The 26352-nt window shown below is 42.4% G+C and overlaps 1 protein-coding gene across 6 annotated transcripts; it reads right to left on the bottom strand.

The window, feature by feature from the left end:
- Window positions 1-10455: 10455 nt before the first annotated feature.
- On the bottom strand, window positions 10456-26075 carry LOC131928758 (TATA box-binding protein-associated factor RNA polymerase I subunit C). 6 transcript variants are annotated; one of them, XM_059284874.1, is made up of 17 exons: window positions 26020-26075; window positions 24220-24548; window positions 23987-24129; window positions 23662-23820; window positions 23467-23575; window positions 23164-23286; window positions 22831-22954; window positions 22104-22175; window positions 21165-21294; window positions 18788-18946; window positions 18623-18698; window positions 18334-18451; window positions 17954-18086; window positions 16081-16285; window positions 14378-14433; window positions 12689-12817; window positions 10456-11667 (listed from the first exon to the last, which is right to left on the bottom strand). In XM_059284874.1, the coding sequence occupies exons 2-17, from the start codon at window positions 24443-24445 to the stop codon at window positions 11509-11511; spliced, it is 2121 nt and encodes a 706-aa protein (XP_059140857.1). In that variant the 5' UTR covers window positions 24446-24548; window positions 26020-26075; the 3' UTR covers window positions 10456-11508. The 6 variants fall into 6 exon arrangements, with proteins under 6 accessions (XP_059140857.1, XP_059140856.1, XP_059140855.1 ...); XM_059284873.1 differs by having other exon boundaries at window positions 26044-26070; XM_059284872.1 differs by having other exon boundaries at window positions 25945-26064.
- Window positions 26076-26352: the final 277 nt, after the last annotated feature.

Here is a 26352-nt window from a genome sequence, read left to right as displayed (position 1 = left end):
AGGGGAAGCTTTGAGATGGGCAATATGTACAGGTGGAGAGGGGAAGCTTTGAGATGGGCAATATGTACAGGCGGAGAGGGGAAGCTTTGAGATGGGCAATATGTACAGGTGGAGAGGGGAAGCTTTGAGATGGGCAATATGTACAGGCGGAGAGGGGAAGCTTTGAGATGGGCAATATGTACAGGTGGAGAGGGGAAGCTTTGAGATGGGCAATATGTACAGGTGGAGAGGGGAAGCTTTGAGATGGGCAATATGTACAGGTGGAGAGGGGAAGCTTTGAGATGGGCAATATGTACAGGTGGAGAGGGGAAGCTTTGAGATGGGCAATATGTACAGGGGGAGAGGGGAAGCTTTGAGATGGGCAATATGTACAGGGGGAGAGGGGAAGCTTTGAGATGGGCAATATGTACAGGTGGAGAGGGGAAGCTTTGAGATGGGCAATATGTACAGGGGGAGAGGGGAAGCTTTGAGATGGGCAATATGTACAGGCGGAGAGGGGAAGCTTTGAGATGGGCAATATGTACAGGTGGAGAGGGGAAGCTTTGAGATGGGCAATATGTACAGGCGGAGAGGGGAAGCTTTGAGATGGGCAATATGTACAGGTGGAGAGGGGAAGCTTTGAGATGGGCAATATGTACAGGTGGAGAGGGGAAGCTTTGAGATGGGCAATATGTACAGGCGGAGAGGGGAAGCTTTGAGATGGGCAATATGTACAGGTGGAGAGGGGAAGCTTTGAGATGGGCAATATGTACAGGTGGAGAGGGGAAGCTTTGAGATGGGCAATATGTACAGGGGGAGAGGGGAAGCTTTGAGATGGGCAATATGTACAGGGGGAGAGGGGAAGCTTTGAGATGGGCAATATGTACAGGTGGAGAGGGGAAGCTTTGAGATGGGCAATATGTACAGGGGGAGAGGGGAAGCTTTGAGATGGGCAATATGTACAGGTGGAGAGGGGAAGCTTTGAGATGGGCAATATGTACAGGTGGAGAGGGGAAGCTTTGAGATGGGCAATATGTACAGGTGGAGAGGGGAAGCTTTGAGATGGGCAATATGTACAGGCGGAGAGGGGAAGCTTTGAGATGGGCAATATGTACAGGTGGAGAGGGGAAGCTTTGAGATGGGCAATATGTACAGGCGGAGAGGGGAAGCTTTGAGATGGGCAATATGTACAGGTGGAGAGGGGAAGCTTTGAGATGGGCAATATGTACAGGTGGAGAGGGGAAGCTTTGAGATGGGCAATATGTACAGGCGGAGAGGGGAAGCTTTGAGATGGGCAATATGTACAGGTGGAGAGGGGAAGCTTTGAGATGGGCAATATGTACAGGTGGAGAGGGGAAGCTTTGAGATGGGCAATATGTACAGGCGGAGAGGGGAAGCTTTGAGATGGGCAATATGTACAGGTGGAGAGGGGAAGCTTTGAGATGGGCAATATGTACAGGCGGAGAGGGGAAGCTTTGAGATGGGCAATATGTACAGGTGGAGAGGGGAAGCTTTGAGATGGGCAATATGTACAGGCGGAGAGGGGAAGCTTTGAGATGGGCAATATGTACAGGTGGAGAGGGGAAGCTTTGAGATGGGCAATATGTACAGGCGGAGAGGGGAAGCTTTGAGATGGGCAATATGTACAGGTGGAGAGGGGAAGCTTTGAGATGGGCAATATGTACAGGTGGAGAGGGGAAGCTTTGAGATGGGCAATATGTACAGGCGGAGAGGGGAAGCTTTGAGATGGGCAATATGTACAGGCGGAGAGGGGAAGCTTTGAGATGGGCAATATGTACAGGTGGAGAGGGGAAGCTTTGAGATGGGCAATATGTACAGGCGGAGAGGGGAAGCTTTGAGGTGGGCAATATGTACAGGTGGAGAGGGGAAGCTTTGAGATGGGCAATATGTACAGGTGGAGAGGGGAAGCTTTGAGATGGGCAATATGTACAGGTGGAGAGGGGAAGCTTTGAGATGGGCAATATGTACAGGTGGAGAGGGGAAGCTTTGAGATGGGCAATATGTACAGGTGGAGAGGGGAAGCTTTGAGATGGGCAATATGTACAGGTGGAGAGGGGAAGCTTTGAGATGGGCAATATGTACAGGCGGAGAGGGGAAGCTTTGAGATGGGCAATATGTACAGGTGGAGAGGGGAAGCTTTGAGATGGGCAATATGTACAGGTGGAGAGGGGAAGCTTTGAGATGGGCAATATGTACAGGCGGAGAGGGGAAGCTTTGAGATGGGCAATATGTACAGGTGGAGAGGGGAAGCTTTGAGATGGGCAATATGTACAGGCGGAGAGGGGAAGCTTTGAGATGGGCAATATGTACAGGTGGAGAGGGGAAGCTTTGAGATGGGCAATATGTACAGGCGGAGAGGGGAAGCTTTGAGATGGGCAATATGTACAGGTGGAGAGGGGAAGCTTTGAGATGGGCAATATGTACAGGTGGAGAGGGGAAGCTTTGAGATGGGCAATATGTACAGGCGGAGAGGGGAAGCTTTGAGATGGGCAATATGTACAGGCGGAGAGGGGAAGCTTTGAGATGGGCAATATGTACAGGTGGAGAGGGGAAGCTTTGAGATGGGCAATATGTACAGGTGGAGAGGGGAAGCTTTGAGATGGGCAATATGTACAGGTGGAGAGGGGAAGCTTTGAGATGGGCAATATGTACAGGCGGAGAGGGGAAGCTTTGAGATGGGCAATATGTACAGGCGGAGAGGGGAAGCTTTGAGATGGGCAATATGTACAGGTGGAGAGGGGAAGCTTTGAGATGGGCAATATGTACAGGCGGAGAGGGGAAGCTTTGAGATGGGCAATATGTACAGGTGGAGAGGGGAAGCTTTGAGATGGGCAATATGTACAGGTGGAGAGGGGAAGCTTTGAGATGGGCAATATGTACAGGTGGAGAGGGGAAGCTTTGAGATGGGCAATATGTACAGGTGGAGAGGGGAAGCTTTGAGATGGGCAATATGTACAGGTGGAGAGGGGAAGCTTTGAGATGGGCAATATGTACAGGTGGAGAGGGGAAGCTTTGAGATGGGCAATATGTACAGGCGGAGAGGGGAAGCTTTGAGATGGGCAATATGTACAGGTGGAGAGGGGAAGCTTTGAGATGGGCAATATGTACAGGTGGAGAGGGGAAGCTTTGAGATGGGCAATATGTACAGGCGGAGAGGGGAAGCTTTGAGATGGGCAATATGTACAGGCGGAGAGGGGAAGCTTTGAGATGGGCAATATGTACAGGCGGAGAGGGGAAGCTTTGAGATGGGCAATATGTACAGGTGGAGAGGGGAAGCTTTGAGATGGGCAATATGTACAGGTGGAGAGGGGAAGCTTTGAGATGGGCAATATGTACAGGCGGAGAGGGGAAGCTTTGAGATGGGCAATATGTACAGGCGGAGAGGGGAAGCTTTGAGATGGGCAATATGTACAGGTGGAGAGGGGAAGCTTTGAGATGGGCAATATGTACAGGTGGAGAGGGGAAGCTTTGAGATGGGCAATATGTACAGGTGGAGAGGGGAAGCTTTGAGATGGGCAATATGTACAGGTGGAGAGGGGAAGCTTTGAGATGGGCAATATGTACAGGCGGAGAGGGGAAGCTTTGAGATGGGCAATATGTACAGGTGGAGAGGGGAAGCTTTGAGATGGGCAATATGTACAGGTGGAGAGGGGAAGCTTTGAGATGGGCAATATGTACAGGTGGAGAGGGGAAGCTTTGAGATGGGCAATATGTACAGGCGGAGAGGGGAAGCTTTGAGATGGGCAATATGTACAGGTGGAGAGGGGAAGCTTTGAGATGGGCAATATGTACAGGTGGAGAGGGGAAGCTTTGAGATGGGCAATATGTACAGGTGGAGAGGGGAAGCTTTGAGATGGGCAATATGTACAGGCGGAGAGGGGAAGCTTTGAGATGGGCAATATGTACAGGCGGAGAGGGGAAGCTTTGAGATGGGCAATATGTACAGGTGGAGAGGGGAAGCTTTGAGATGGGCAATATGTACAGGTGGAGAGGGGAAGCTTTGAGATGGGCAATATGTACAGGTGGAGAGGGGAAGCTTTGAGATGGGCAATATGTACAGGTGGAGAGGGGAAGCTTTGAGATGGGCAATATGTACAGGTGGAGAGGGGAAGCTTTGAGATGGGCAATATGTACAGGCAGAGAGGGGAAGCTTTGAGATGGGCAATATGTACAGGTGGAGAGGGGAAGCTTTGAGATGGGCAATATGTACAGGCGGAGAGGGGAAGCTTTGAGATGGGCAATATGTACAGGTGGAGAGGGGAAGCTTTGAGATGGGCAATATGTACAGGTGGAGAGGGGAAGCTTTGAGATGGGCAATATGTACAGGCGGAGAGGGGAAGCTTTGAGATGGGCAATATGTACAGGCGGAGAGGGGAAGCTTTGAGATGGGCAATATGTACAGGTGGAGAGGGGAAGCTTTGAGATGGGCAATATGTACAGGCGGAGAGGGGAAGCTTTGAGGTGGGCAATATGTACAGGTGGAGAGGGGAAGCTTTGAGATGGGCAATATGTACAGGTGGAGAGGGGAAGCTTTGAGATGGGCAATATGTACAGGTGGAGAGGGGAAGCTTTGAGATGGGCAATATGTACAGGTGGAGAGGGGAAGCTTTGAGATGGGCAATATGTACAGGTGGAGAGGGGAAGCTTTGAGATGGGCAATATGTACAGGTGGAGAGGGGAAGCTTTGAGATGGGCAATATGTACAGGCGGAGAGGGGAAGCTTTGAGATGGGCAATATGTACAGGTGGAGAGGGGAAGCTTTGAGATGGGCAATATGTACAGGTGGAGAGGGGAAGCTTTGAGATGGGCAATATGTACAGGCGGAGAGGGGAAGCTTTGAGATGGGCAATATGTACAGGTGGAGAGGGGAAGCTTTGAGATGGGCAATATGTACAGGCGGAGAGGGGAAGCTTTGAGATGGGCAATATGTACAGGTGGAGAGGGGAAGCTTTGAGATGGGCAATATGTACAGGTGGAGAGGGGAAGCTTTGAGATGGGCAATATGTACAGGCGGAGAGGGGAAGCTTTGAGATGGGCAATATGTACAGGTGGAGAGGGGAAGCTTTGAGATGGGCAATATGTACAGGTGGAGAGGGGAAGCTTTGAGATGGGCAATATGTACAGGTGGAGAGGGGAAGCTTTGAGATGGGCAATATGTACAGGCGGAGAGGGGAAGCTTTGAGATGGGCAATATGTACAGGTGGAGAGGGGAAGCTTTGAGATGGGCAATATGTACAGGTGGAGAGGGGAAGCTTTGAGATGGGCAATATGTACAGGTGGAGAGGGGAAGCTTTGAGATGGGCAATATGTACAGGCGGAGAGGGGAAGCTTTGAGATGGGCAATATGTACAGGCGGAGAGGGGAAGCTTTGAGATGGGCAATATGTACAGGTGGAGAGGGGAAGCTTTGAGATGGGCAATATGTACAGGTGGAGAGGGGAAGCTTTGAGATGGGCAATATGTACAGGTGGAGAGGGGAAGCTTTGAGATGGGCAATATGTACAGGTGGAGAGGGGAAGCTTTGAGATGGGCAATATGTACAGGTGGAGAGGGGAAGCTTTGAGATGGGCAATATGTACAGGCAGAGAGGGGAAGCTTTGAGATGGGCAATATGTACAGGTGGAGAGGGGAAGCTTTGAGATGGGCAATATGTACAGGCGGAGAGGGGAAGCTTTGAGATGGGCAATATGTACAGGTGGAGAGGGGAAGCTTTGAGATGGGCAATATGTACAGGTGGAGAGGGGAAGCTTTGAGATGGGCAATATGTACAGGCGGAGAGGGGAAGCTTTGAGATGGGCAATATGTACAGGCGGAGAGGGGAAGCTTTGAGATGGGCAATATGTACAGGTGGAGAGGGGAAGCTTTGAGATGGGCAATATGTACAGGCGGAGAGGGGAAGCTTTGAGGTGGGCAATATGTACAGGTGGAGAGGGGAAGCTTTGAGATGGGCAATATGTACAGGTGGAGAGGGGAAGCTTTGAGATGGGCAATATGTACAGGTGGAGAGGGGAAGCTTTGAGATGGGCAATATGTACAGGTGGAGAGGGGAAGCTTTGAGATGGGCAATATGTACAGGTGGAGAGGGGAAGCTTTGAGATGGGCAATATGTACAGGTGGAGAGGGGAAGCTTTGAGATGGGCAATATGTACAGGCGGAGAGGGGAAGCTTTGAGATGGGCAATATGTACAGGTGGAGAGGGGAAGCTTTGAGATGGGCAATATGTACAGGTGGAGAGGGGAAGCTTTGAGATGGGCAATATGTACAGGCGGAGAGGGGAAGCTTTGAGACGGGCAATATGTACAGGTGGAGAGGGGAAGCTTTGAGATGGGCAATATGTACAGGCGGAGAGGGGAAGCTTTGAGATGGGCAATATGTACAGGTGGAGAGGGGAAGCTTTGAGATGGGCAATATGTACAGGCGGAGAGGGGAAGCTTTGAGATGGGCAATATGTACAGGTGGAGAGGGGAAGCTTTGAGATGGGCAATATGTACAGGTGGAGAGGGGAAGCTTTGAGATGGGCAATATGTACAGGCGGAGAGGGGAAGCTTTGAGATGGGCAATATGTACAGGCGGAGAGGGGAAGCTTTGAGATGGGCAATATGTACAGGTGGAGAGGGGAAGCTTTGAGATGGGCAATATGTACAGGTGGAGAGGGGAAGCTTTGAGATGGGCAATATGTACAGGTGGAGAGGGGAAGCTTTGAGATGGGCAATATGTACAGGCGGAGAGGGGAAGCTTTGAGATGGGCAATATGTACAGGCGGAGAGGGGAAGCTTTGAGATGGGCAATATGTACAGGTGGAGAGGGGAAGCTTTGAGATGGGCAATATGTACAGGCGGAGAGGGGAAGCTTTGAGATGGGCAATATGTACAGGTGGAGAGGGGAAGCTTTGAGATGGGCAATATGTACAGGTGGAGAGGGGAAGCTTTGAGATGGGCAATATGTACAGGTGGAGAGGGGAAGCTTTGAGATGGGCAATATGTACAGGTGGAGAGGGGAAGCTTTGAGATGGGCAATATGTACAGGCGGAGAGGGGAAGCTTTGAGATGGGCAATATGTACAGGTGGAGAGGGGAAGCTTTGAGATGGGCAATATGTACAGGCGGAGAGGGGAAGCTTTGAGATGGGCAATATGTACAGGTGGAGAGGGGAAGCTTTGAGATGGGCAATATGTACAGGTGGAGAGGGGAAGCTTTGAGATGGGCAATATGTACAGGCGGAGAGGGGAAGCTTTGAGATGGGCAATATGTACAGGCGGAGAGGGGAAGCTTTGAGATGGGCAATATGTACAGGCGGAGAGGGGAAGCTTTGAGATGGGCAATATGTACAGGTGGAGAGGGGAAGCTTTGAGATGGGCAATATGTACAGGTGGAGAGGGGAAGCTTTGAGATGGGCAATATGTACAGGCGGAGAGGGGAAGCTTTGAGATGGGCAATATGTACAGGCGGAGAGGGGAAGCTTTGAGATGGGCAATATGTACAGGTGGAGAGGGGAAGCTTTGAGATGGGCAATATGTACAGGTGGAGAGGGGAAGCTTTGAGATGGGCAATATGTACAGGTGGAGAGGGGAAGCTTTGAGATGGGCAATATGTACAGGTGGAGAGGGGAAGCTTTGAGATGGGCAATATGTACAGGCGGAGAGGGGAAGCTTTGAGATGGGCAATATGTACAGGTGGAGAGGGGAAGCTTTGAGATGGGCAATATGTACAGGTGGAGAGGGGAAGCTTTGAGATGGGCAATATGTACAGGTGGAGAGGGGAAGCTTTGAGATGGGCAATATGTACAGGCGGAGAGGGGAAGCTTTGAGATGGGCAATATGTACAGGCGGAGAGGGGAAGCTTTGAGATGGGCAATATGTACAGGTGGAGAGGGGAAGCTTTGAGATGGGCAATATGTACAGGTGGAGAGGGGAAGCTTTGAGATGGGCAATATGTACAGGTGGAGAGGGGAAGCTTTGAGATGGGCAATATGTACAGGTGGAGAGGGGAAGCTTTGAGATGGGCAATATGTACAGGTGGAGAGGGGAAGCTTTGAGATGGGCAATATGTACAGGTGGAGAGGGGAAGCTTTGAGATGGGCAATATGTACAGGCGGAGAGGGGAAGCTTTGAGATGGGCAATATGTACAGGTGGAGAGGGGAAGCTTTGAGATGGGCAATATGTACAGGCGGAGAGGGGAAGCTTTGAGATGGGCAATATGTACAGGCGGAGAGGGGAAGCTTTGAGATGGGCAATATGTACAGGTGGAGAGGGGAAGCTTTGAGATGGGCAATATGTACAGGTGGAGAGGGGAAGCTTTGAGATGGGCAATATGTACAGGTGGAGAGGGGAAGCTTTGAGATGGGCAATATGTACAGGCGGAGAGGGGAAGCTTTGAGATGGGCAATATGTACAGGCGGAGAGGGGAAGCTTTGAGATGGGCAATATGTACAGGTGGAGAGGGGAAGCTTTGAGATGGGCAATATGTACAGGCGGAGAGGGGAAGCTTTGAGATGGGCAATATGTACAGGTGGAGAGGGGAAGCTTTGAGATGGGCAATATGTACAGGTGGAGAGGGGAAGCTTTGAGATGGGCAATATGTACAGGTGGAGAGGGGAAGCTTTGAGATGGGCAATATGTACAGGTGGAGAGGGGAAGCTTTGAGATGGGCAATATGTACAGGTGGAGAGGGGAAGCTTTGAGATGGGCAATATGTACAGGCGGAGAGGGGAAGCTTTGAGATGGGCAATATGTACAGGCGGAGCGACCCATTCCGGCGATCCGGCCCCCTCGTTTATTTAGTTATTCACGTTGGCGATTTAGCACCCCCCCCATTTTGGAAAGGTTGGGGCGCTATTTACTAGTCGCTGTTCCGAAACACTTTTTATTTTGGTGTCAAAGAATTGGAGTAGATAACAATAAAATGGGTCTAGAAAGGCAAGTAGTAGTCTATTTTCTTGACTGTGTAAAATTCAGTAATGCAGTTCGCAATAGGCTCAAACACCCCCCCCCCCCACCAGGTTTGAGCCCCCTTAGGATCGGCCGCCCCACCCCCCTCTCTTATAGCTACTCCTCTGGTCATAAGCTCTGCAAAGAACGAAAATTGTCTCCCCCCCCCACCTCGGATACAAAAATGACTGAAAGATACCCTGCCTGAACCATCACTATAAAGATCTACCTAGAGGAACATATTGTAAAAATTCTAATCCTCCTTTACCTCCCCACAAGAAGTTTCTACCGCTTTCCTGCACTACGCATGCATCAAATCACCGTGTTTGGGAACCTCTGGTTTGACCAATGTCGTTTCCGTGCCCGGAATACGCTCGACATGTTTACACAAGGCACACACTTGTAAGTTCGTCTATGAGCACAGACCTGTTGTGTTATTGCCAATACTAAATGTATGCCTAGAGCCACCCTAGGCTAACACTCGCTCTCTGTTGCATTACAAAATATTAAGGGGAGCTCACTCTAGTTTTATTATTTTTAACAAAACATAAAAAACCCAACTCTAACTGGGGTGGCATTCTGGAGGGTGGAATGGATCACTGGCACTTCAATTTCAGTTGGGAAAATTGTTTTAATATACGAGTAAACTGACGTACGAGCAAAGTTACGCAATAAATTAAATTCGTATCTTGAGGTACAACTATACGGTTTTTAAAAAATCCGCCACTGCACGAATCTGTCTGCACGTCAGTTGTAAACATTTTCCGATAACGTTCGTCTGTAATAAAGTCTTTATCCTTCTCATTTCCTGCCCAACTTCAGTCAGCTTGCCAAGACGTATGACGTAAGTCGATGGAGAAGGTTTTAGATTTATTCGTGGTCTTAACCTTCACACCACCTGACCTAACAAGTTTTTTTTTTTTAAAATCATGTTGCATTTTCATTCCTTTTTGCTTACATCACAAATATCATCACACGTTCCAGCATACCCATCACAAACACCATCAAACATACCAGTACAAGTATCACACAGATCATCACATCACAGAAAGACTGACAGACACACAAACATACAGAACACAATGTGATCAATGAGTCCATCACTGAATATTGAATGAAAATATTTTATTACTGCAACTACAATTGTGTATCACAGTCAATATTAATTATCACTTCCAGAGTTTCTTCCAGGCATCTCTTCGGGGGGGACGGAGCCCCCCCGAAAATTTTTTACCGCCCCCCCCGAACGAAATGAAATTTATATAATTTATATAGAAAATATATACTTTTAACAGTGTCCGCCCCCCCCCCAAAGAAAGTTTACCGCCCCCCCGAAGATTTCAAGTGCCCCCCCCGGAGAAAAAAGTCTGGAAGAAACACTGATCACTTCACATCAGTGATGCTAATTTTAAAAATTATATAAACAAGTAATTATACAAACAAGAGATAATGAGATAATTATATTCTGACTTGATTCAAGTCACTAAACTTTAATGAAAGACTTTATGATCAGTCACATGACTAGCCGAATCAACCAATATTTACAAAACAGATGACCAGTCACATGACTAGCTGAATCAACCAATATTTAACAGATGACCAGTCACATGACTAGCTGAATCAACCAATATTTAACAGATGGCCAGTCACATGACCAGCTGAATCAACCAATATTTAACAGATGACCAGTCACATGACCAGCTGAATCAACCAATATTTAACAGATGACCAGTCACATGACCAGCTGAATCAACCAATATTTAACAGATGACCAGTCACATGACCAGCTGAATCAACCAATATTTAACAGATGACCAGTCACATGACTAGCTGAATCAACCAATATTTAATAGATGACCAGTCACATGACTCGCTGAATCAACCAATATTTACAAAACAGATGACCAGTCACATGACTAGCTGAATCAACCAATATTTAACAGATGACCAGTCACATGACTAGCTGAATCAACCAATATTTACAAAACAGATGACCAGTCACATGACCAGCTGAATCAACCAATATTTACAAAACAGATGACCAGTCACATGACTAGCTGAATCAACCAATATTTACAAAACAGATGACCAGTCACATGCCTAGCTGAATCAACCAATATTTACAAAACAGATGACCAGTCACATGACTAGCTGAATCAACCAATATTTACAAAACAGATGACCAGTCACATGACTAGCTGAATCAACCAATATTTACAAAACAGATGACCAGTCATATGACCAGCTGAATCAACCAATATTTACAAAACAGATGACCAGTCACATGACTAGCTGAATCAACCAATATTTACAAAACAGATGACCAGTCACATGACTAGCTGAATCAACCAATATTTACAAAACAGATGACCAGTCACATGACTAGCTGAATCAACCAATATCATATTCTGTACCTGATAAGGCAGGGTAGGTAGTACTCAAGGCTATTTAGCTGCAGAAATGTGATGTCAGACATCAGAACATCCATACTGGATGTCAGACATCAGAAGATCCATGCTGGATGTCAGACATCAGAACATCCATGCTGGATGTCAGACATCAGAAGATCCATACTTAAAAGTTCTATTCATCAGAGCTAGAGTCAAGTGTTTCACAGACAAACATTTTTGATTTTCTTTTTGATGGTGTCCTTGATTTTTCTTTCCTGTGACTTTTTTTGTTAGCCATTTCATCTAAGACAATTTGTCTCATCATCTTCTTCTGTTCCTGGTGGTAAGCCTCCTGTTGAGAAAATAAACTCAGTCAATTCAGTGGACTGAAGGTAACAGTTGCTGGTCAGGTCATACAGGGAGGGTAGGGCAGGTTACACAGGGAGGGTGGTGTGGTGGGGGAAGTTAAATTAATTCTATCTACCATATTTAAGTGATGAGGGAGGGAGCACTTATATCTGACGACACTAATGAAACACCTCAACAAGTCCAATACAAACCAAAACTTGTACTTTAATATCAGCAACTAATAATACATCACAATACTTAGATAAGACCTTTTCCTATCATGTCAAACCCCCAACTGTCACTTCAGACTCGTGTCCTCCGTCATTGCTATCATTGTCACGCCACACTCATGCTATACAAATTCTATTAAACAAAAAAACATGTGCACATACTCTCGAACCATATCGCCTATCATCAATACCAAGTTTACACTGTCCTTATTAATCTCTATGTCTCGTCATATATGTATATATATATTTATCTACACTATGACAGATGGGGCAGGTCATTCAGGGACAGGTGGTACAGGTAAGCTAGGGTAGGGAATACAATATAGAAGGCAGGGCAATAAACTTAGCAAGGTAAAGTGAGTTGCATTGAATGGATTAACAAGATCTTAAGAGCTAGAATCAAAGAATAAAGAGACAAACCCTGTTTTTCAAAATGATGGATAAATTTAACAAGATCTTAAGAGCTAGAATCAAAAAATGAAGAGACAAACCCTGTTTTTCAAAATGATGGATAAATTTAACAAGATCTTAAGAGCTAGAATCAAAGAATGAAGAGACAAAGCCTGTTTTTCAAAATGATGGATAAATTTAACAAGATCTTAAGAGCTAGAATCAAAGAATGAAGAGACAATAGAATCAAAGAATGAAGAGACAAACCCTGTTTTTCAAAATGATGGATAAATTGAACAAGACTTTAAGAGCTAGAATGAAAGAATGAAGAGACAAACCCTGTGAGTTGCATTGAATGGATTAACAAGATCTTAAGAGCTAGAATCAAAGAATGAAGAGACAAACCCTGTTTTTCAAAATGTCGCTGATGTCTTCATTCTTGAGCAGTGCAAGGTGCAACTGTGTGGAGAAACCTTGACAAGGTAGTTTTTCTACAGGCTTCAGCTTCCTCTTTATGGTAGTGGCACATCTTATCTACAACACACAGTTACACAAGGTCACACATCTTTGCTACACGTTTCTTTAGTCAGGTCACAAATCTTTGCTACAAGTTTCTTAAGTCAGGTCACAAATCTTTGCTACAAGTTTCTTAAGTCAGGTCACACATCTTTGCTACACGTTTCTTTAGTCAGGTCACAAATCTTTGCTACAAGTTTCTTAAGTCAGGTCACAAATCTTTGCTACAAGTTTCTTAAGTCAGGTCACACATCTTTGCTACAAGTTTCTTAAGTCAGGTCACAAATCTTTGCTACAAGTTTCTTAAGTCAGGTCACACATCTTTGCTACAAGTTTCTTAAGTCAGGTCACACATCTTTGCTACAAGTTTCTTAAGTCAGGTCACACATCTTTGCTACAAGTTTCCTAAGTCAGGTCACACATCTTTACTACAAGTTTCTTAAGTAAGGTCACACATCTTTACTACAAGTTTCCTAAGTCAGGTCACACATCTTTGCTACAAGTAAGGTCACACATCTTTGCTACAAGTATCCTAAGTCAGGTCACACATCTTTGCTACAAGTAAGGTCACACATCTTTACTACAAGTTTCCTAAGTCAGGTCACACATCTTTACTACAAGTATCCTAAGTCAGGTCACACATCTTTAGATGTAGCAGACCTCCTGAACAATTTCTTGAGTGCAGCGTGCCACACCCAAACAATACAGCAACTCCTACAAACTAAATGCTGCTAGATCTAGGGAACCAAATATCTACTACAGACTAAATGATACTAGATCTAGGGAACCAAATAATTACAGACTAAATGCTGCTAGATCTAGGGAACCAAATAATTACAGACTAAATGCTACTAGATCTAGGGAACCAAATAATTACAGACTAAATGCTACTAGATCTAGGGAACCAAATAATTACAGACTAAATGCTGCTAGATCTAGGGAACCAAATAATTACAGACTAAATGCTGCTAGATCTAGGGAACCAAATAATTACAGACTAAATGCTACTAGATCTAGGGAACCAAATAATTACAGACTAAATGCTACTAGATCTAGGGAACCAAATAATTACAGACTAAATGCTGCTAGATCTAGGGAACCAAATAATTACAGACTAAATGCTACTAGATCTAGGGAACCAAATAATTACAGACTAAATGCTACTAGATCTAGGGAACCAAATAATTACAGACTAAATGCTACTAGATCTAGGGAACCAAATAATTACAGACTAAATGCTGCTAGATCTAGGGAACCAAATAATTACAGACTAAATGCTACTAGATCTAGGGAACCAAATAATTACAGACTAAATGCTACTAGATCTAGGGAACCAAATAATTACAGACTAAATGCTACTAGATCTAGGGAACCAAATAATTACAGACTAAATGCTGCTAGATCTAGGGAACCAAATAATTACAGACTAAAAGCTACTAGATCTAGGGAACCAAAAATCTACAGACTAAATGCTGCTAGATCTAGGGAACCAAAGATCTACAGACTAAATGCTGCTAGATCTAGGGAACCAAAGATCTACAGACTAAATGCTGCTAGATCTAGGGAACCAAAGCTCACCACAGGTGGACTGGCATCTAGAGGCGGAGAGAAAATGGCGTCCATCAGGTTCTCATCTGAAACAAAGGGATAATCTAGTTGATTGGCTGGTCAAATGGACATGCTAGTTGATTGGCTGGACAAAGGTATATGCTAGTTGATTGGCTGGACAAAGGGATATGCTAGTTGATTGGCTGGACACAGGGATATGCTAGTTGATTGGCTGGACAAAGGGACATGCTAGTTGATTGGCTGGACAAAGGGAAGTGCTATCCCTTCATATGCTGAGGTGGCAGAAACAGGTGAGCTCTACTTCACATGCCCATTCTCCTGCTGTCCAAAACTTTATCTTTCTGATCTAAAAAGAAGTCCCACCTCAGTGTACACGTTTTTGTCTTTTAAAAACATCTATTTCTTTCTTTGATATTTTCTGAGCCAGAACCTCATATGAATAATAAATGAATAAATTATTAAAGCTAAAGTCAAACTAATAATGAATTAGATCCAAAAATTTAACATTGACATGATGTGTTTTGAACCCATAACACCTACATGGTGTCTATTACACTAATGTCTCAGCCAGCCAAGCACATACCATTAAGTGAAAATATATCCAGTTATTTTACTTTAGCCAGAGTAAGAAAGTAAAATTCAGCTAATATTATTTTAAATTAAATTATATCCTAATTTAGCCAAATCCATTGCTAAAAAAACAAAGATTTATATAAAATATTTAAGGCCTGAAATATTTGAGTAAGAACCTCAATTATTCATTGTGTTTTTACTTTAGAATGGCTTAGATTAAAGCTCTAGATACATATTGTGATCTCGAATAAGATTCTCTGTGAAGCTAAAAACCAAAGATTTATATCAAATATTTAAGGACTAAAATATTTTAATAAAGAAACTCAATTATTTATTGTTTCTCTTTTTAACTCATTAATTTTGGTTTGGCCTTAAATCACGTTTATTGGTATAAGTTTAGTTTCATTTAGATAAATTCCTATTAGTTTCAAGTGACATCACTATGTCCCTGTGAAAGCTTTTAATTTTTGTGAAAATAAAGTATTTGTTCTGAACTTTTATAATTAAAGGGGTGTTTCTACAAATGATTATATCAATAAATAAATTGTTGTCTTGATGAAAGGTGTAGTAATGCATAAAGGACAGAAAAACAAATATACATTACTTTATATAAATATATAGATATATACATTTAGGGGAGATCAATCCCACTTTATCATTTTCTGTGTATTTAAAAGATTATTATTAAGGTTTCTATCATTGTTTTACTTTTTGGATTTTTTTAAATTACTAAGTCTGACCCCACAAACCACCAGCCAACTGCTGCCTACCTAATGGCACCTGTAGAAACCACCAGCCAACTGCTGCCTACCTAATGGCACCTGTAGAAACCACCAGCCAACTGCTGCCTACCTAATGGCACCTGTAGAAACCACCAGCCAACTGCTGCCTACCTAATGGCACCTGTAGAAACCACCAGCCAACTGCTGCCTACCTAATGGCACCTGTAGAAACCACCAGCCAACTGCTGCCTACCTAATGGCACCTGTAGAAACCACCAGCCAACTGCTGCCTACCTAATGGCACCTGTAGAAACCACCAGCCAACTGCTGCCTACCTAATGGCACCTGTAGAAACCACCAGCCAACTGCTGCCTACCTAATGGCACCTGTAGAAACCACCAGCCAACTGCTGCCTACCTAATGGCACCTGTAGATGGTGTCTGGTGACCACATCCTCAGATAAGAACCTGCACCTGGTGATGTCATCAAAACTTTGGACCCATCTACTGGACCTGTCACTGGCCCCCCTCCTCTCAGCTGATGTGCTGGACGTCACCTTCATTGTCTCTGACATCTCATCTAGTCTAATCCTTTGGCAGAAAACATCTCCATATGAGTCCAACTGGTAGAAACATAAAATATGACATGAAACATCTTCATACAAGTCCAACTGGTAGAAACATAAAATATGACATGAAACATCTTCATACAAGTCCAACTGGTAGAAACATAAAACATGACATGAAACATCTTCATACAAGTCCAACTGGTAGAAACATAAAACATGACATGAAACATCTTCATACAAGTCCAACTGGTAGAAACATAAAACATGACATGAAACATCTCCATATGAGTCCAACTAGTAGAAACATAAAATATGACATAAAACATCTCCATAGAAGTCCAACTGGTAGAAACATAAAATATGACATGAAACATCTTCATACAAGTCCAACTGGTAGAAACATAAAATATGACATGAAACATCTTCATACAAGTCCAACTGGTAGAAACATAAAATATGACATGAAACATCTTCATACAAGTCCAACTGGTAGAAACATAAAATATAACATAAAACATCTTCATACAAGTCCAACTGGTAGAAACATAAAACATCTTCATACAAGTCCAACTGGTAGAAACATAAAATATGACATGAAACATCTTCATACAAGTCCAACTAGTAGAAACATAAAACATCTTCATACAAGTCCAACTGGTAGAAACATAAAATATGACATGAAACATCTTCATACAAGTCCAACTGGTAGAAACATAAAATATGACATGAAACATCTTCATACAAGTCCAACTGGTAGAAACATAAAATATGACATGAAACATCTCTATACAAGTCCAACTGGTAGAAACATAAAATATGACATGAAACATCTTCATACAAGTCCAACTGGTAGAGGGCACGAAGTTTCTCTGTTCTAGTGACGGCTAGTCCATTACCTGGTAAACTGAAAGGGCACTAAGTTTCTCTGTTGGTCTAGAGACTACTAGTCCATTACCTGGTAAACTGAAAGGGCACTAAGTTTCTCTGTTGGTCTAGAGACTACTAGTCCATTACCTGGTAAACTGAAAGGGCACTAAGTTTTTCTGTTGGTCTAGTGACTACCAGTCCATTACCTGGTAAACTGAAAGGGCACTAAGTTTTTCTGTTGGTCTAGTGACTACTAGTCCATTACCTGGTAAACTGAAAGGGCACTAAGTTTCTCTGTTGGTCTAGTGACTACTAGTCCATTACCTGGTAAACTGAAAGGGCACTAAGTTTTTCTGTTGGTCTAGAGACTACTAGTCCATTACCTGGTAAACTGAAAGGGCACTAAGTTTTTCTGTTGGTCTAGTGACTACTAGTCCATTACCTGGTAAACTGAAAGGGCACTAAGTTTTTCTGTTGGTCTAGTGACTACTAGTCCATTACCTGGTAAACTGAAAGGGCACTAAGTTTTTCTGTTGGTCTAGTGACTACTAGTCCATTACCTGGTAAACTGAAAGGGCACTAAGTTTTTCTGTTGGTCTAGTGACTACTAGTCCATTACCTGGTAAACTGAAAGGGCACTAAGTTTTTCTGTTGGTCTAGTGACTACTAGTCCATTACCTGGTAAACTGAAAGGGCACTAAGTTTTTCTGTTGGTCTAGTGACTACTAGTCCATTACCTGGTAAACTGAAAGGGCACTAAGTTTCTCTGTTGGTCTAGAGACTACTAGTCCATTACCTGGTAAACTGAAAGGGCACTAAGTTTCTCTGTTGGTCTAGTGACTACTAGTCCATTACCTGGTAAACTGAGAGGGCACTAAGTTTCTCTGTTGGTCTAGAGACTGCCAGTCCAGCCAATGATGCCTGAAACCTTCTCTCCATGCTGTTCCAGTCCCAAAAGTCACTTGTGTTTAAAGAGTGATAAAATTCCCTGCAGTCAAAGAAAGCAATGCATTAGCTTCTGCTACTGCAGGAAGACAAAAGCACAAACACAAGATGGGGAAAAAGAAACCTACTCATGACCACCAGCATTAGATGGGGAAAGAGAAACCTACCCATGATGACCACTAACACAAGATGGGGAAAGAGAAACCTACCCATGATGACCACCAACACAAGATGGGGAAAGAGAAACCTACCCATGATCACCAGCATTAGATGGGGAAAGAGAAACCTACCCAATGGGTGAAACTTTCCATGGAAGAACTGTAGAGGTGGGTGCAAGACCCTGCTGCACATTCACATGGAAACACATCACCTCTGCTGGTTGCTGCGATGCCAGGAAAATCAGATTTTCTGGAGATGACAGAAGCATTTTGGACAATGCTAAAGGTATACATTTTATTATTCATCCACACAAACAAAAGTATTTAGAGAATGCTAAAGGTATACATAAGTAAATTATACATCCACACAAACAAAAGTAAACAAAAGTATTTATAGAATGCGGGGATGATGTATTTTTACCTGAAGTGTTGCTGATGTTGTTGATGATTTCTATGTACTGTGGTGAGGCAATGGACTCCAGGCTAAACTGTAGGACCTGAGGACATTCAACCGAGAAGTTGAAACATTATGCTAATAATGTTTTGTTTAGCACAAGAGAATTGGCTTTGTTTAGTCAGTACTAACCGGTGTGGCTGTGAATCTCTGGTCCATAACAAAGAGGGAGAAGTCTGTCACAGCCAGATGATAAGGGAAGCCAAGAGCTGCTGCTGTCATCACTCTCTCGTGGGCTTTATTCAGTTGGTTACACAGTGTGAACAGTTCCAGGCCACAGGTAAACTGGGACTAGCAGAGAGAAATTGTTGGTTACACAGTGTGAACAGTTCCAGGCCACAGGTAAACTGGGACTAGCATAGAGAAATTGTTGGTTACAGGCCACAGGTAAACTGGGACTAGCATAGAGAAATTGTTGGTTACACAGTGTGAACAGTTCCAGGCCACAGGTAAACTGGGACTAGCATAGAGAAATTGTTGGTTACACAGTGTGAACAGTTCCAGGCCACAGGTAAACTGGGACTAGCATAGAGAAATTGTTGGTTACACAGTGTGAACAGTTCCAGGCCACAGGTAAACTGGGACTAGCATAGAGAAATTGTTGGTTACACAGTGTGAACAGTTCCAGGCCACAGGTAAACTGGGACTAGCATAGAGAAATTGTTGGTTACACAACATAAAGTTCTAGGCCACAGGTAAACTGGGACTAGCATAGAGAAATTGTTGGTTACACAGTGTGAACAGTTCCAGGCCACAGGTAAACTGGGACTAGCAGAGAGAAATTGTTGGTTACACAGTGTGAACAGTTCCAGGCCACAGGTAAACTGGGACTAGCATAGAGAAATTGTTGGTTACACAGTGTGAACAGTTCTAGGCTACAGGTAAACTGGGACTAGCATAGAGAAATTGTTGGTTACACAGTGTGAACAGTTCCAGGCCACAGGTAAACTGGGACTAGCATAGAGAAATTGTTGGTTACACAGTGTGAACAGTTCCAGGCCACAGGTAAACTGGGACTAGCATAGAGAAATTGTTGGTTACACAGTGTGAACAGTTCCAGGCCACAGGTAAACTGGGACTAGCAGAGAGAAATTGTTGGTTACACAGTGTGAACAGTTCCAGGCCACAGGTAAACTGGGACTAGCATAGAGAAATTGTTGGTTACACAGTGTGAACAGTTCTAGGCTACAGGTAAACTGGGACTAGCATAGAGAAATTGTTGGTTACACAGTGTGAACAGTTCCAGGCCACAGGTAAACTGGGACTAGCATAGAGAAATTGTTGGTTACACAGTGTGAACAGTTCCAGGCCACAGGTAAACTGGGACTAGCATAGAGAAATTGTTGGTTACACAGTGTGAACAGTTCCAGGCCACAGGTAAACTGGGACTAGCATAGAGAAATTGTTGGTTACACAGTGTGAATAGTTCTAGGCCACAGGTAAACTGGGACTAGCATAGAGAAATTGTTGGTTACACAGTGTGAATAGTTCTAGGCCACAGGTAAACTGGGACTAGCATAGAGAAATTGTTGGTTACAGGCCACAGGTAAACTGGGACTAGCATAGAGAAATTGTTGGTTACACAGTGTGAACAGTTCCAGGCCACAGGTAAACTGGGACTAGCATAGAGAAATTGTTGGTTACACAGTGTGAATAGTTCTAGGCCACAGGTAAACTGGGACTAGCATAGAGAAATTGTTGGTTACACAGTGTGAATAGTTCTAGGCCACAGGTAAACTGGGACTAGCATAGAGAAATTGTTGGTTACAGGCCACAGGTAAACTGGGACTAGCATAGAGAAATTGTTGGTTACACAGTGTGAACAGTTCCAGGCCACAGGTAAACTGGGACTAGCATAGAGAAATTGTTGGTTACACAGTGTGAACAGTTCCAGGCCACAGGTAAACTGGGACTAGCATAGAGAAATTGTTGGTTACACAGTGTGAACAGTTCCAGGCCACAGGTAAACTGGGACTAGCATAGAGAAATAAATTGTTGGTTACAGGCCACAGGTAAACTGGGACTAGCATAGAGAAATTGTTGGTTACACAGTGTGAACAGTTCCAGGCTACAGGTAAACTGGGACTAGCATAGAGAAATTGTTGGTTACACAGTGTGAACAGTTCCAGGCCACAGGTAAACTGGGACTAGCATAGAGAAATTGTTGGTTACACAGTGTGAACAGTTCCAGGCCACAGGTAAACTGGGACTAGCATAGAGAAATTGTTGGTTACACAGTGTGAACAGTTCCAGGCCACAGGTAAACTGGGACTAGCATAGAGAAATTGTTGGTTACACAGTGTGAACAGTTCCAGGCCACAGGTAAACTGGGACTAGCATAGAGAAATTGTTGGTTACACAGTGTGAACAGTTCTAGGCCACAGGTAAACTGGGACTAGCATAGAGAAATTGTTGGTTACACAGTGTGAACAGTTCCAGGCCACAGGTAAACTAGGACTAGCATAGAGAAATAGCTTAAGCTGTTAGAGATACACCAGAATACACTCACCCTGTGGTCAAACAACTCCACTGATGTACTATCTGCTACAACCACTTGCCGAGGGTGTCCACTAAAATATGCACTGGTCCACTCATTCACGCTCTCAAAGCGGGCTGCTTTTTCTACTATTTTCCTGGGCCTACAAAAAGAAGCAATAATTAACAAAGCTCACATAATGTAGCTGATAACAACACACAGCCTTCAAGCTAACACTAAAGATTATGGCTGTTTTTAAGTTCCTGTTTGATAAATATGTAATAACTTCCAATAGGGTATTACACATTTTTAACTTTTGCAGTCATTTAAAAAATAACTTATTAAACTTAATAAAGGAACTAGTAACAAAATAAAAGAACTTGTAAGAATTTAAAAAGGAACACGTATGAAAACTAACATAGGATCTTGTAAGAGAACTTAATAAAGGAACTTTTTCTTCTTTGTTCTTAATTTTAATGTTGGAAGGGATTCCCCCAAACACAATTAAGTATATGTGTCAACTGGTTATGCACCATTTAGGTCGTTAACTCCAATTTCAGCCTGCTTTTCTTTTTTGGATTTGCTTCCAAAAACTTCCATAGCCGTTGTCAAACCAAGAACAATCTACAAGGCAGCAGCTGTTTGATTTTGGAGTTGTCTCTCCTAGAAGAGTGGCTGTCCCCAGCTGACAAGGCTCATCTGCCCGGGGGTTCAAACTCGAGATTTATCGGTTTAGCAACTGTGAGTTTTACCAACTCGACCATATATGTAGAAGAGAAACTTGTGTTTCAAATTAACCAGGTGGCTTGTATAAGATCTGAACAAGGGAACATGTAATTTTATTTAGAAAAGGAACTTGTGTGAGAAATTAATGAAGTAACTTGTATGAGAACTGAACAAAGGAATGTGTAATTTTATTTTGGAAAGGAACTTGTGTGAGAACTGAACAAAGGAATGTGTATGAGGACTTACGTGGAGTTAACATCCCAGAGATAAACACAGCCACCAGCAGCAGACAATAGGATTTCATTCTCCAAGTAGGGGCTGGTGAGTGAATAAAACAGTGTTATGTCTAGGGGCTGGTGAGTGAATAAACCAGTCAAGTCTAGGGGCTGGTGAGTGAATAAAACAGTCAAGTCTAGGGGCTGGTGAGTGAATAAAACAGTGTTATGTCTAGGGGCTGGTGAGTGAATAAAACAGTCAAGTCTAGGGGCTGGTGAGTGAATAAAACAGTCAAGTCTAGGGGCTGGTGAGTGAATAAAACAGTCAAGTCTAGGGGCTGTTGAGTGAATAGAACAGTGTCAAGTCTAGGGGCTGGTGAGTGAATAAAACAGTGTCAAGTCTAGGGGCTGGTGAGTGAATAAAACAGTCAAGTCTAGGGGCTGGTGAGTGAATAAAACAGTGTCACGACTACTGTGGTGAGTGAATAAAACAGTGTCAAGTCTAGGGGCTGGTTGGTGAGTGAATAAAACAGTGTCACGTCTACGGTGGTGAGTGAATAAAACAGTGTCAAGTCTAGGGGCGTGTGAGTGAATAAAACAGTGTTATGTCTAGGGTGGTGAGTGAATAAAACAGTGTCACGTCTACGGTGGTGAGTGAATAAAACAGTGTCAAGTCTAGGGGCGTGTGAGTGAATAAAACAACTGTTAATACTAAAAATTTAACCAATGTGAATGTATACTTGTGTGACCCCAAATACCTGAAAGATGTTGAGGTCACTGATATTTTCAAATCATTTGAGTCAGCTTGTTCAACAAATGACATCAGCGTTAAGTCCACACTCAGTAAAACACATTTCTGTTTCTGTCTCAGGCAAATTAAAACTGAAAAGATCCATATCCACCAGAAATTAATGATAAAAGCTAAAATGTTGCATAAAATTATGTTGCCAGATTATTAAGCAATCTAATATCACAAAACGCTAGTGAGGGTGAAGATTACAATCACATGATCTGAAACTAACTGCACTTTGTATTCATCAGCTAGCATAACAAAAACTGTGCAACAAATATGAAGAGCAAACAGAAAATACCTTTGTCTGGTGTTGTTAAAGACTTGCTAACAACTTGAAAGACAGGCCCACTGGATGAATACTGACTGTGCTGCAGGCCAGTTGGTACAACATTTGTTTCCTCATGTAGAACCTGGCTCAAACCTTGGTGGCAGTCAAGGATTGTTCACAGATGGTGAAAATTGACACTACTGCACTACTAGGCCGTTAGTATGTTTGGCAAAAATGTAAAGCAACTAGTGTAGTGGGCACAGAAAGGATACGTTGGGTGTATGTTTGGCAGAAATGTAAAGCAACTAGTGTAGTGGGGAACTGAAAGGATACGTATGTCCTGGAAACGGGGGCCTGAAGCATGAATAAGGAAGTCCCTCTCTGTAGTGGGTACTACAGACAACAAGCCACCAGAAAAATCTGGGTTAAACCCATTCAAACACTGCAAGTAAACAAAATTAGAAATTATTTGGCATCAGAGTTTAATATTTATAACTTTAAACCATATTTATTACTAGCAGAACATACATATTTGTTGTAAGCTTTTTGGACGTTCAAATACTTGGAAATGATGGTCTGCATGCCCCCATCACATTGAAACTGCTCAGTGTTTGATGGTTCGCCTGGGTTTTCGCAACACTGCCATACTAGCTCTTTCAATCTCATGATGTCCTTAGAGAATCTATCCTGAAAAATACACTTTCCTTGTCATCATTTTAAAATTCATCATAATTAATTATCCATCATTAACAGCATAATTGCCCACTTGAATATTGTATTTTTCATCACATTGACCATAAAGCTGAAGTAATATGTTAAAAAATCAAATATTTATTAATAGTCTCGAACTTACTGCAGGATTATTGTGTATTAAAGTCTTGTAATGCGGCAGAGTTGTAACCAAGTATTTAAGATCATTCTGGTTCTCTACAAAGTTCTTCACACCCATAATATAATCACACTCTTTCCAGTTGTCTAGTGAAGAGAAAAAGTTTGCTAAAAATTTAATGACGTCAAAAAATATTGACATCCTGAGATATCATTTTAAAATATTTATAAAATACAAACTTAATCATCTCGACGTACCCATCAGAGGATGTTCAAACAAAGGCAGGGTTGGGACCACGTCAGAAAGATTTGCCAGACTGCCCTGTCCTTTTTGTGGGCACATTGTAACTTGCTGGGCTTCATCATCTACAGTGGTATCAACATTTTTATAGGAGCCATATTCAGCAAACATGAATCGGTGATTGAGCTTCAGTCCTGCATGTTGACAGGCATGTACAGGTAAATAATGATTTGGTAACTCCATTTATTCTTCTACCAGATTTTACTGCTACATAATGTTTAGGCTGTAAAATACCACCAGGTAATATTTCCACTCTATAAATGATGTACAGTACAGTCAGCCTACACTGGGGAAAAATATCAATTTACTTATAAAATTACTAATAAAATATTAATTTAGCTAGAGTAATCTAGACTCTAGTAGCTTAGCTAGACTTTCGTACTAATTTAATTACTTTGCATTGACTACCAGATCTAGCTTACTAATCTACTTCAAGTACTAACTCTAAGACACTACAATTAGTTTACTATGTAGCGGTCTGTAAATTAATTTAATAATTTGAAAGGCCTATAGAATTAGATCTTTAAATAATTTATAATTTCAATGAATTGATAAATATTGAAAGAAAGTCATTCAATTAATTTTTTTTTAATTTTATGTTTGACTTTCCGGTATTTTATCGTTTTAGGTATGTAAAATCGCCCGCAACTAGTAATATGAAAAACAGGTGACTCCTTAAATTTTTATAGCCTAATTATTTCACATTTTGTGGAGGATTTTTGTTTTGAAAAATACAAAAATATTTCCTTGTTTCATTTATGTACCTGATTTTAAACAATTGAATTAAAACTTTTCAGTAATAGTAATTAATAAAGACTAGCGATGTTTTCATCAGATGCAACCATGCTCATTTACTATAGCAGCCATCTTGTTTATTTTTTTTATTGTAAACTTTTAGCGCAAGATTCAGGGGAAGGCACTCTAACTCACAGATGGCCGCTTTTTATATAGCAAATCCTGCTGGCAAACACTGCTGTTTAAAGTTAATTTCTTGTCTATATTGATATATTTAGCCATTGATTTAGGTTTATTATTTATTTATCTATAATATTTGACACAAATAGGCCTATATCACAATATACTTCTATCTATCGTTTTAGGTACATAAAATCGCCCGCAGCTAGATTCTAGTAATGTATGAAAAAGTTACCTCATTGTCAAGGCTTTAATAGAAGTATATAGGCCTAGGCCCTTAGGGCCTACCTAGTAAATAATAAATAAGTATGGTTGCATCTGTTGGAAACATCGCTAGTCGTCTTCATTTATTACTGAAAAGTTTTAATTCAATTGTTTAAAAACAGGTAGATCTACATACTACATAGATCAAGTCACTCATGGTGATAGTAGTACTATCATAGTTAGTATGATAGTAGCCTACATATTACTACATAAATCATAAATGAAACAAGGAAACATTTTAATTTTTGTATTTTTCAAAACATAACCTCCTCAAAATGTAATAATTATTAAAATTTAAGGAGTCACCTGTTTTTCACATTACTAGTCGCGGGCGATTTTACGTAGATATACCTAAAACGTCTAAACTCAAAACGATAGAACCGAGATTCCTTCTCTTCTACTATCGATTTAGAAATCGATGATTTTTAACTTTGATTAACAACAAAAAATGTAGATCTATCAACAATTTATTTTTCCCCACACAATTTCTGATTCTAATTTACCGCAATTCTATAAATATTAACTAGAATCTAGCAGTTATGATTGAGTTAGTCATAACAAAGTCAATAACTATTAACAATGTTTGAATTAGTTCGTCAGACTTTCTGTATTTCGCCCTCATGCTCATGCTAGGCAAAGTTTAAAAAACTGACGTCCTGGGTGCCAGATAAAAATAAAACAATTTTATCATAATGTTAATGGTGTCCTGATTGGTAAAATTGGTGCCTAGAATTCTGATATTTTACTCCCTCTGCAGTCTTCATTTATGAAGGTAGACCTATCTTAGGTGTACAGAGAACCGCTACTTTATTTTCCTTTGTAAAAGTAGTTATTTCCAAGCAGCTAAATAAATCTATATAATATTTAACAACATTACTTTAAAAATAGTTTTTAGTTATGTTAACCTGTTA

Source organism: Physella acuta, unplaced genomic scaffold, assembly GCF_028476545.2.
Source record: "Physella acuta isolate Inbredline_101_S28 unplaced genomic scaffold, ASM2847654v3 ptg001542l, whole genome shotgun sequence".
In the NCBI taxonomy this organism is placed as follows: Eukaryota; Metazoa; Mollusca; class Gastropoda; family Physidae; genus Physella; species Physella acuta.
This window is presented reverse-complemented; position numbering and strand designations above follow the sequence as displayed.